The sequence below is a fragment of the Miscanthus floridulus genome, chromosome 18 (genome assembly GCF_019320115.1).
Source record: "Miscanthus floridulus cultivar M001 chromosome 18, ASM1932011v1, whole genome shotgun sequence".
Taxonomy (NCBI): domain Eukaryota; kingdom Viridiplantae; phylum Streptophyta; class Magnoliopsida; order Poales; family Poaceae; genus Miscanthus; species Miscanthus floridulus.
Genome location: NC_089597.1, coordinates 134,503,773 through 134,516,175, shown reverse-complemented (window position 1 = coordinate 134,516,175; position 12,403 = coordinate 134,503,773). Strand labels below are relative to the sequence as shown.

At 55.7% G+C, this 12,403-nt stretch overlaps 1 protein-coding gene across 1 annotated transcript; it reads right to left on the bottom strand.

The window, feature by feature from the left end:
• Positions 1–10,358: 10,358 nt before the first annotated feature.
• LOC136524752 (uncharacterized) lies at positions 10,359–10,661 on the bottom strand. Its single transcript, XM_066518010.1, has one exon. The coding sequence runs from the start codon at positions 10,659–10,661 to the stop codon at positions 10,359–10,361; it is 303 nt and encodes a 100-aa protein (XP_066374107.1).
• Positions 10,662–12,403: the final 1,742 nt, after the last annotated feature.

Below are 12,403 nucleotides of genomic sequence, written 5' to 3'. Positions count from 1 at the left end.
TCGTGCGCCTGTGTGCTGGCCGCTTGCGGGCCAATCCCTTTCCATCCCTTATTCTAAGGGTGCCTGGAGCGGTTGTTGAACCCGTCGATGGGTAGGCCTTCGAACTCCTAGGCCTAGGCGGGCCGTAGAGGTGTTTTTCTACCCGTATTCCTCTTACTTGCGATGAGTTGTGGCACGTTCGGAGAGGCGAAACATCCCACGAGTTTTCCGAGGGAACGAACAGAGATTGCGTGCGCACTTCCCGCGGCGAGACATTGTGGTCGATCATGGCAGACACGGAGATCTAGGTGGGCGGTTGGTTTTCTGGCACCCGTCGCCCCTATAAAACTGAAGGGTTCGCCCCCAGGGTTCCATACCTTGCATCCTTGCCTCCACAACCATGACCGCTGCCACTAATCGCCTAGGGTTCCCTATCTCCACATCCTAGCTACCGTCGAGCCCGCATCCAACCATCCCCACCTTCAATGGATCCATGGTGCCGCTCTGACATCACCTTCCAGTGCATGGAAGGTCTCGTCCATTGCGGTCTTCTCCGTGCGCGGACCTCGGCCGAGGAGTGGCTGCTGCCCAATGAGGAGGAACTGTTGTCACCGCCCGATGGCTATGTGGTGTCATTCGCCCACTTCCATGAGCGTGGGTTCGGGACCCCCACCCATAGATTTCTTTAGGGGCTGCTGCATTACTACAAGATCGAGCTGCAGCACCTCAATCCCAATGGGATCCAGCATATGGCGGTGTTTGTCACCCTGTGCGAGGGATTCCTAGGAATCAGTCCCCACTTTGATTTGTGGAGGCACTTCTTCGCTGTCACCCTCTAGAAGAAGGGGGAGAAGTGCGGTAGGCAGGAGCTACACACGCTGATGGGGTGCGTCAGCATCCACCTCTGGAACAACCGGGTCAGCGAGTACCCATCGATGTGGCTATCAACATCCAACAAGGGGTGGCATTCGCAGTGGTTCTATCTCAAGAATGATGTCGTCGCCCCTCTCGGGCACCTGATCAAAGAGGCCCCGGAGTCATGGAGGAAGTGGGGTGTCCCGGAGAAGGATAAGAAGAAGATTTAGGACCACATCGCCTCCATCCAGATCCTAAAGGAGAGCAGCCTGAAGGGGTCGGGCATCATCGAGGCCTACCATGCAAGGAGGGTGGCGCCATTGGTGACACATGCACTCCCGCTGTACGCAATAGCGCTCGAGGCGTCGTTCGACGAAACGACACTCGCCGAGGAGGCACTCCCCAACTCTGAGATCGTGCAACGCATCAAGGAGGCAATGTAGCCCTCATAGGATGACGCATGTGCGCCCCTCGATTTCGTTTACCCGGTGCCGAGGCATCCTCCGATGCGGCTGGAACCAGGCCACATCGTCTTTGTAAGTTTCCCCTCCTCATGCATCCTCTTCAATTGATTTCCTGACCTCTTGATACTAACCTTGAGAGGGGCGAGATTAGCCGAGGGACCTCGTATTCATGGATCACCCGGCTCCATTGCCAAGGGATTCGTCTATGAGGGTGGTGAATCACGCCAAGGCCGAGCAACCGAGGAAGGAGACGAAGGACAAGAGGAAGAAGCAGTGAAAGCTGCAGGCGCGGGAGCGAGGGGAGGACACCAACAGCAATGACGATGATGATGATGGAGATGATGACGAGGTAGTCGACGACATCGAGTGGGACGACCTGGAGAATGAGGATGTGCTGATAGGTATCGGTTCATGCTTACAGGAGTCGGCACCCTTCCCATTCCACGAAGGGGAGGGCACGTCCGGGGAGCTGGCAGAGATGGGCCATACCATCGGCCTATCCCAGGAGCCAACAGGGGCGGGCGGCCCTATAGCCGTGCTCGAGGTATCAGTGGAGGCAGGTGGCTCCGCCGTCGCATCCCAAGATCCAAGGGGAGCGAGCCCCTCTGCCCAGGAGTAGGGGGTGGGCTCAAAATAGCCTCGCCCCAATGAGGAGAAGTAGAGGTTGGGGGGTTCGCCCCCCAAACATATCTGTTGTCTGATGGCGCTGAGGTGAGTCATCAGCTCCTCTGTTTTTTCCTATTTTGGTTGGATTTTATTATGACTTATGCTTTTTGTCTCTTGCAGCATCGGGAGACAGCGTAATCCTTTGGCGCTGGAGCCAAAGAAGAGCGCCGCCCTTCAAGCGAGGCGGTAGCCATCGGCTGGTGTCGCATCCATTTCAGGCGAGAGCGATGCCAGTGTGACTGCGTCACCGGCCGGTCAGACGCCGCCCACGGTGGTGCCTGTGCCCTCGGTGGGATGGGCAGACGTGGAGGCTTAAGGGACGCCTTTGGAGGTCGTGGAGCAGCCGGCGATGGTGGCGATACTGCTGCCGACGACAGAGCGAACGGGGCTACCGACCACAGTGAGAGCAACATAGCTAGACAGGACCCCACTGACGTAGGCAGAGGTGGCGGTGGCTGTGATAGGCGGGTCACAGCCGGGTGCTATCGTGGCGGCGCCATAGGAACTAGCGTGACCCGCGCCATAGGAACCAGCGTGACCTGCGCCATCGGTGACCCAGGGGACGGAGTATGGTGTGGGCCGGATGGAGGGGGATGCGGCTGAGGGGTCCCCATAGGTCATGGTGCTAGGAGGGGAGTCAGCGTCCGTACCGCTGGCCCCTTCCGTCGCTGGAGGGATTGTCCCGGTGGGGACATCACGGCGAGGAGGGTCGCTGACGATCGGGGCTAGCTGGGAGCCATCCCTGGCCCTGATGCCGGTGGGTAGCGACTCGCCTATGCAGAGCGAGCCCCTGCTCCGGTGGGTGAGTTCAGAGGATCCGACGTCGACGCTCTTCCCTCTCAACAATGCCATAGAGAGCATGGAGCGGGAGAGCCTCGACGTGGGGATCGCATCCATGCTTGAAGCCCTGACCATGCTCGAGGTGCCTTGCATGATGTTGTCATTCCTTTCGGCCAGTTACTCACTTCATCCTACTTCTCACCCTTTTCTTTATAAATTTTTTGTATTCTGACCATCACCTCCTTTCAGTCCCTTATCGATCGTAGCCAGGGGAAGTCTTGGTTCCTTCATGAGCAGAAGGGAACCTAGGACCACCTCGTCGAGGAGGCGTGGCTGTGTAGGGAGGTGACTGCTCAGCTTGTTGCCACCCAACAGAGCGTGGCCAAGCTAACTCCCCTTGCTGAGGAGGCGGACAATATTTGGTCGTGGGTGGCCGAGGCCCATCATCATGATGACGAGGCCGACATGGCGTTCGAGGCCCTGTCGGTGAGATCATGGAGGGACGAGGAGGAGGCCGCCAAGGTCAGGAACGAGCAGGACGAGCTGCTCTAGAAGGATACCGAGACCCACCGGTGGATCCTCGACCTTCTGGCCAAAGTTCAGAGGGAACGGGAGCTGAAGCCAGGCGCCGAGGAGAAGCTTGTGGCCCTAGAGAAGAGGGTAAGTCTGGATGCCGTGGTGGTCTCTTGGCTACGCAAGGAGTAGGATGAGCTGCTCCAAACCGCGAAGAGGCTCCGCTCGAAGCGTGGTGCGGCTCGCGAGGAGCGCGACCAGGCCCTCCAAGAGCATGATTGGGCCTACCAAGAGCACGACGACATGCAGCAGAAGGTCGGCTCCCACTAGGCCGAGCTTGAAACCACGATGACCTAGAGGCTGGAGGCCGAGAGCATCTCTGTTGGGCTAGCCGCGGACCTCACCGAGGCGAGAAGGAACCTTCAGGCGGAGAGCGATGAGCTCGGTATCCTGAGCGTCGCCCTCAGAGTGGTCTGCGATGACCTTGAGGTGGTGTGGTCGGAGGGGACCAGCTCGCTTGCGGCCCATGCCGTCGAGATCACGGCTCGGGTGCGCTAGCTTGAGAGGAATGTCCTTTGTGCCAGGGTGAATCAATCCTTCATGATTGCTCATTCTCATTACAGGGACAGCATCGACCTGGAGACGATGAGCCACAGCTTCGCGCCTGGCTATGAAGCCCACGAGCTGGAGGAGATGGAGACGACGGTGGCTCCCCTTTCGTCAGACCTGGCAGACAAACTAGAGAGCATAGTTCTCCCCCAGAGGGGTTAGTTAGCTAGATAGGTCGGGTAATCATTCATGTAACAAGCGGAAAAGCTCCAAGCCCTCTATACTATCCGAACAAAACTTATCATTTTGTTTTGTTTGATCAAATTTGTTTTTTCTCCCTTTTTATGTGTGAAAAGGGGTTCATGTGCTCCAACCCTTCTGTTTATTAAGATCGTAGGGCCCGAGGTGTAGGAGGGAAACTCTGATCATGCTGGTAGGCAAGAGTGCTATAGCCGCTGGGGTGTAGGTTTCTCGTAGTCTGACCAGCCTTACTCAGTCGTTCATTTCTACAGACCATGCCACTAGTTTTTTTAGCATGAGGAAGGGGTCGGGTGCAGCGACTATTTCAGAAACGATGTATATATGCCTTTATCAGCCCCCGAGTGAGACCCAATCCCTTGTTGTTGCTGGGGTCGAGTGTCACTGAAGATTGAGGAGAGGATAGCGAAACCAGCAGGAGAAAACGTCTCTTGTTTTCGCACGTACCCCCTCCCTAGGATCTGAGCTATCGTTTATATGACCACGTATTTGGTCTCCTTGTGAGTCCAACTTTCCTCAAGCTCCCGCTCATAGCAGGGGTCCGGTCGAGGGTCGGCTCATCTTTGTGATAGTCGCCCCGTCCATGGTTTTCTCAACTGGAGGGGTTGAGCTCACGTCACTTGCCTCGATGGCTCGAGTGGCGCGCTCGGTGAGCTCGCTAACAGACATGTTCGACTGGAATTCGGGTCCGTCATTTGTGACGGGGTTGGCAAAGCCTGCGTGGGGCATCCCACTGCTCCCTAAGCCGCCTTCTAGCAGATGCCCGAGCTGTTCCGAAGGGCGACTCAGGTGGCTCGATGGCCTCCCCTCAATGGGGATTCTGTGGGCTCGGCTTGAGGTTAGGATCGAACGAGAAGGTTGAGATGACCCTGTCCGCTTCTAAGCGGGTCGGGCAAAGGCTACTGGGGCTCATCTGTGTTTTCTCCCCTGGCTCTATTTGACATGAGGCTATCTCAGGACCTTCGTGGGCCGACCTTTGAACCTCAGTCTCCCGATTAAGGGTTGGGCGGCTCGAGCCCCTGAGCCCCATGGGGCTCGATAGGGATCGGCCGTGTTTCATGCGTCACCTCGTCCTCGATTTCCGAAACTAAAGGGGCTGAGCTAACAACACTTGCCTCGATGGCTCGAGTGTTGTGCTCGGTGAGCTCACTAACGGGCACGTTCGAGTGGCATCTGGGTCCGTCATCCGCTGACGGGGTCGGCAGAGCCCTCATGTGGCATTCCACTACTCCTTAATCTGCCTCTCGGCAGATGCCTAAGCCGTTCAATGGGCTCGGGTGGCCCATTGGCCTCTCCTCGATGGAGATTCTGTGGGCTTGGCTTAAGGTTAGAATCGAACGAGAAAGGTCGACCTGTCCCTGTCCACTTTTGAGTGGGGTCGGGCAAGGCCACTGGTGCTCATCTCGGTTTTTCTCCCCTGGCTCTGTTTGACACGAGGCAGGCTTAAGCCCTTCGTGGGCCAGCCTTCGAACCTCGGTTGGTCGCCGCTCATATGGAATGAGACGACTATCGCTTCGTGATGCGATGCGAAGCATTGTGATGCAGCAATTGCATCTGCAATGCTTGGATGTATGAGATGAATGTATGGATGAATGAATGTATGAATGCATGCATGAGAATGGATGAATGAATGATCATGCAATGGAAAGAAACAGTGGGGGTCGATAAAGTTACCTCGATGGCTCGAGTGACGGGTTTGGGGACCTCTTACCAAATATGTCCATGTGGGATCCAGGTTCGACGTTCGTGATGGAGCCGACGTAACCTACATGGGGCATCCCACTTCTCTGTACCCATTTCTTGGCAGTGGCCCAAGCCATTCGATTGATTTGGGCGACCTACCGGCCTCTCCTCGATGGAGATTCCATAGGTGTCCCCCTCCAAACCCTTCCCGAGAAGGCGGAGGCTAAAGCTCGGGGTGTAGGGACAAAAACTCTGATCATGCTGGTGAGCAAACTCAGGGTGCGGGGTTTCTCGCAGTCCGACCAGCTTTACTCAGTGCTTGTTTCCGCACACCCTGCCTCCAGTTTTTTAACACGAGGAGGGGTCAGGCATGGAGAATGTCTACCGAATAGACACTCTTGCCAGCCCCCGAGCGTGGCCCGACCCCCCACCGTTGCTGGGGTCGGGGGCTCGGTAGCGAATTTAATGCACGTAAAGTAATGGTGACCCATCTCTCGGCAGCGGCCTTGAGCCGTTCGATCGACTTGGGTACAGGATTTACCTCGATGGTACGAGTGATGGGTTCGGGGAGCTCTTACCGGATATGATTGAGTGGAATCTAGGTCCGTCGTTCGTGACAGGGTTAGCATAGCCAGCGTGGGGCATCCTGCTGCTCCCTACCCATTTCTCAGTAGCGGCCAAGCCATCCGATCGACTTGTGTTACCCGCTGAGACAATACTTACCTGCGGAGATAGAGGATGAGAACATCCCGCGCAAGAATTTAGTTACGCAGATAAGCTAGGCAGAGAACTTGTAATAAATGGACAAGCTCTTAAATTTCATTATAGCAAAATGGCTTTTTAGCCCTTCTCCCCTTTTTGTATAAATAGGTCAGTGCATTCCTACCCTTTCCATCATTAAGGTCGTAAATCTCGGGGTGCGGGTGAGCAAATTCTGGTCACGCTGGTGAGCAAAGGTGCCATAGCTACCGAGGCATAGGTTTCTCGTAGTCTGACCAGTTATACTCAGAGCTTGTTCCCGCAACCCTAGCTCCTAGGTCTTAACGTGATAGGGGGTCGGGCATAGAGAATGTTTGCTAGGCAGATAGACTCTTAAATGCGTATCGACTCTTTTCATGGCTAAGGCCAAAAAGCCCGGGGTGTGGAAAAAAACTCTGATTATGCTGGTGAGCAAAGACGTCATAGCCACCGAGGCGTAGGTTTCTTGCAGTCTGACCAGTTTTATTCAGCGTTTATTTCCGCAAACTTCGCTTTTGGGTCTTAACAGTGAAAAAGGGTCAAACATAGAGACTATCTACCGGATAGATATGCTCTTATTAGCCCCCGAGTGAGGCCCGAACCCCACCGTTGTTGGGGCGGGTGTCACTAAAGGTTGGGGAATTTGATAGCGAAATTGATAAGAGGAAGTGTGCTTTTATTAAGGGTAAAAGTGACATAGCTGCTCGATGTTCTAGGCATTGGCGAAGACCTCTCCGTCGATGGTCTTGAGCTTGTAGGTGTTCGATCGAAGCACCTCCGCGATGACATACGGTCCCTCCCACGGTGGAGAGAGCTTGTGGCGATCCTTGCTACTCTAGATGAGGCGGAGGACCAGGTCTCTGATGTTGAAGGCCCGACCCTTCACTCGAGGGCCATGGTACCGTCGCAATGTCTGTTGGTACTTGTCCGAGCAGACGAGGGTAACATCGCGTGCTTCACCCAGCTGGTCCATGGCATTCTTGAGGGACGCCTCGGCTCCCTGTTCGTCGTATGCCCTGACCCTTGGTGCTCCATAGTCAAGGTCGGTCAAGAGGATAGCCTCGGAACCATAGACCATGAAGAATGGCGTGTAGCCGGTGGCCTGGCTGGGGGTCGTCCTCAGGCTCTAGAGCACCATGGGAAGCTCGGTGACCCATCGTCTGCCAAATTTGTTCAACCAGTTGAAGATCCTAGGCTTGAGGCCTTGTAGGACCATGCCCTTCGTGAGCTTTACCTACCCATTCATGCAGGGGTGCGCCACAGTGGCCCAATCAACCATGTTGTGGTATTCATCATAGAATCAGAGGAACTTCTTTCTGGTGAACTACGTGTCGTTGTCCGTGATGATGGAGTTTAGGATTCCAAAGCGATGGATGATGTTGAGGAAGAACAGCACGGCCTGCTCGGACTTGATCGTGAAGATCGGCAAAGCCTCTATCCACTTTGTAAACTTGTCTATGGTGACAAGCAAGCGGGTGTAGCACCCGGGCGCTCTTTTGAGAGGTCCGACCAGATCGAGCCCCCAGACCATGAACGGCCACATGACGGGGATCGTCTGGAGCACTTGGGCTGGTAGGTGAGTCTGCCGAGCATAGTACTGACACCCTTTGTAGGTGCGCACAACCTACTCGGCATTGGCTACTACGGTCAGCCAGTAGAAGCCTTATCGGAACGTGTTTCTGACTAGGGTTCTAGGCGTGGCATGGTGACCATAGACCCCACCGTGGATATCACTCAGCAAATGATTCCCCTGTTCTATGTGGATGCAGCGCTGCAGGATCCAGGTGTGGCTTTGCTTGTAGAGTTCGCCCTCAACAAGGACAAAGGACTTAGCGCAACGCGCGAGCCGTCGAGCCTCCATCTTGTCCGTTGGCAATGCCTCATGGAGGAGGTAGTCGAGGTAGAGAGTCCTCCAGTCGACTAGAGGGTCAGGCTCTATCGCTGGGTCCTCTTCGAGCTCCATGACTTTAGGGTCGGATGGAGGCATGGAGCTGACAGTTGGTCATCCCCCGAGCCTAGGGTAGGTGGCCCATCACCGGCTTGTTTCGGCCCCTCATAGCGAACCGAGGGCTTGTGCTCTCGGCCAGACGCCGCTTTTGCTAGTGCGTCGGCCACCTCGTTGAGACGTCTCGGAACATGGTTGAGCTCGAGGCCGTCGAACTTGTCCTCCAGCCAGTGGACTTCTCGGCAATATGCACCCATCTTGGTGTCATGGCAGCTTGACTCCTTCATGACTTGGTCAATGACCAGCTAGGAATCACCTCGGATGTCGAGGCATCGGATGCCCAACTCGATGGCGATGCGTAGGCCGTTGATGAGCGCCTCATATTCGGCCACATTGTTGGAGGAGGGGAAATTGAGGAGAACCATGTACCACATGCGTACCCCGAGGGGCGAAACAAAGACCAGCCCCAAGCCGATGCCTTTCTTCATTAGCGATCCGTCGAAGTACATCGTCCAACACTCTTGGTTGATGACCGCTGGTGGCATTTGGACCTCGGTCCACTCTGCAATGAAATTAGCCAACACCTAGGACTTAATGGCCATCCGAGAGGCATACGTAATGTCGTGACCCATTAGCTCAAGCGCCCACTTCACGATTCTTCCTGTGGCATCCTGGTTTTGGATGACCTCACCAAGGGGGAAGGATGTCATGACCGTCACTAGATGTGACTCAAAGTAGTGGCGTAACTTCCTCTTGGCAATGAGTTAGGTGTACAGGAGCTTCTGAATTTGGGGGTAGCGGGTCTTAGAATCGGATAGGACCTCGCTAATGAAGTACACAGGGCGCTGTACTTTGAGGGCGTGCCCCTCTTCTTCTCGCTCCACTACCAGGGCGGTGCTGACCACTTGCGTGTTGGCCGCAATGTATAGAGCAGAAGGGGTTCTCCATCGGTCAGAGGAACCAGGATTGAGGCCTTCGACAGAAGCTACTTGACCATGTCAAGTGCCTCCTGGGCCTTGGACGTCCATTTGAAGTGGTCGACCTTCTTTAGAAGTCGATAAAGGGGGAGACCTCGTTTGCCGAGGCGCGGCGAGGCATCCTGTAACTCACTGCACCCCCTTTACGTTCTAAATTGGGCCCATCCTTGTGATGGCCGAGATCTTCTCTAGGTTGGCCTCGATGCCATGCTCGGAGACGATGAAATAAGCAGCATACCCCTCGAGACCTTGAAAACGCACTTCTCGGGATTGAGCTTAATGTCGTTTGCTCGGAGTTTGGTGAAGGCCTACTCAAGGTTGGCTACGAGCTGGTCAGCCCATTTGGACTTGACCACAATGTCATCTACGTAGGCCTTAATGGTCCGCCCGATGAGGTCCCCAAAACACTTGAGCATACAACATTGGTACGTAGCTTAGCGTTCTTTAGACCGAATGGCATTGTGACGTAGCAGAACGATCCGAAGGGGTGATGAAAGATGTCACGAGTTGGTCGGACTCTTTCATCGCTATTTGATGGTACCCAGAGTACGCATCAAGGAAGCAAAGGGTTTCGCACCCTGAGGTAGAGTCGACTATTTGATCTATGTGTGGCAAAGGAAACAGATCCTTTGGGCATGCTTTGTTGAGACCAGTGTAGTCAACACACATCCTCTATTTCCCATTCTTCTTTCGTACAAGAACAGGATTGGCTAACCACTCGGGGTGGTACACTTCCTTGATGAATCCGGCCACCAAAAGCTTCACGATCTCCTCATCGATGGTCCTGCGTTTCCCCTCGTTGAAGCGACGCAGGCGTTGCTTCACCGGCTTGGAGCCTAGGCAGATCTTCAAGGCATGCTCGGTGACTTCCCTCGAAATGCCCAGCATGTCCGAGGGTTTCCTTGCAAAGATGTCTCTATTGGCGCAGAGGAAGCCGACGAGCGCGCTTTCCTATTTGGAGGAAAGCGTGGTGCCAATGCACACCACTTTGCTTTCAGGGCTACCAGGGTCTATGAGGACCTCCTTGGCACCCTCCACTAGCACAAAAGACCTAGGCGACCGCTTCGGGTCGGGTGCTTCTTCGGCGACCTCCTTCCTGATGGTCGCGAGCTCTTTGGAGGCGACGATTGCCATGGCGTGATCGCAGCACTCGACCTCGCACTCGTAGGCGCGCTGGAAGGAGGGGCCGACGGTGATGGCCCCACCTAGGCCTAGCATCTTTAGCTTTAGGTAGGAGTAGTTGGGGACAACCATGAATTTCACGTAGCATGGTCGTCCCAGGATGGCGTGGTAGGTTCCGTGGAACCCAACCACTTCGAAGGTGAGGGTCTCCGTCCTATAGTTGGATGAACCTCTAAAGGTGATGGGCAGATCAATCTACCCAAGCGGCATGGCCTGCTTTCCAGGTATGATGCCGTGGAAAGGCACTCTGGTCGGTCGGATGCACGCTCGGTCGATGCCCATAGCGTCGAGCATCTCGGCGTACATGATGTTAAGGCCGCTGCCTCCGTCCATCTGTACCTTGGTGAGCTGCTTCGTGCCAACGATCAGGTCAACCATGAGAGGGTATCTCCTCGGTTGTGGGAGGCTCTCGGGGTGGTCGGTCCGATTGAAGGTTATGGCAGATTCTGACCATCGGAGGAAGGTGGGCACGGCCGGCTCGGCTATATAGACCTCGCGGCGCGTGAGCTTCTGATGGCGCTTGGAGTCATAGGCTACCGACCCTCCGAAGATCATGAGGCAGTCATCCGGTGTCGGAAAGCCGCCGTCCTTCCCCTCGGTGTCATCCACGGTCGGGTCAGTGTCCTTCGCGTGCTCCCCTTTGTTAGAGCCTCCAGATAGGAACCACTTCATGAGGCCGTAGTCCTTGTACATATGCTTGACGGGGAAGGCATGGTTCGGGCATGGTCCCTCGAGTAGCCTCTTGAAGTGGTTCGAGGTGCCCTCCGCGGGCTTCCGACCCCCCCTCTGGCCAGCGGCAGCCACGAGCGAGCCCTCGCGCCGCTGCTTGTTCTTTTTCTTGATGGGACGGTTGGAGGCGCCTTCACCGGCGTCCTCGTCCCGCTTCGCCTTGCCTTTGAGGCGGTCGAAGATCGCTCCGACTGCTTCCTCGCCTGAGTTGTGGCTGGTGGTGATGTCGAGGAGCTCCTTGGTGGTTCACAGGCCCTTACATCCCAGCTTGTGAACCAGGGACTCATAGGTGGTCCCAGACAGGAAAGCTCCTATAACATCGGCGTCGGTGATGTTAGGCAGCTCGTTGCACTATAGGGAGAAGCACTAGATGTACCCACGAAGGGTTTCTCTAGCCTTCTACCAGTCATTCTTGAGATCCCATGGGTTCCCAGGGCGCTTGTACGTGCCCTGAAAGTTCCCCACGAAGATCTCTTTCAGGTCCGCCCAACTTTGGATTCTGTTGGGCGGAAGGTGTTCCAACCATGTTCGCGCCGAATTGACTAGGAACAATGGAAGGTTGCGGATAATAAAATCATCATTATCCGCTCCACCGGCTTGGCAGGCAAGCCGATAATCCTCGAGCCACAGTCCAGGGTTTGTTTCCCTAGAATATTTTGGGATGTTGGTTGGTGGTCGGTACCTTGGTGGGAAGGCGGTGTTGAGGATGTGTTGGCCGAAGGCCTAAGGCCCCTGCAGGCTGGGGCTCAGGCTTTGGTCCTCGCCGCTGTCGTAGCATCCGCCACAACGAGGGTGATAGCTGTGGCTAGCTCCCTCTCTTGGATCATCGCAGGTACATCTGCGGGCGTTGAGGGTGTCACGTTCATCATGGTTGCGGCCGAGACGCTCATGCACCAGGACCACGGTGTGCTGCCTGCCGCCTTGTGGCACCTGGTGGAATGACGCGTCCATGTCGGGTCGCCCTGAGGGTGTGCGCTAGCTGGCGTCGAGCTCATGTCACCGAGACAGCGAGCTCTTGGCCTGCTGTGCTGCCGCCCGCTCGAGCAGCGTGCAAATCTCACGGTGGCCCCGATGATCCTCGGGCA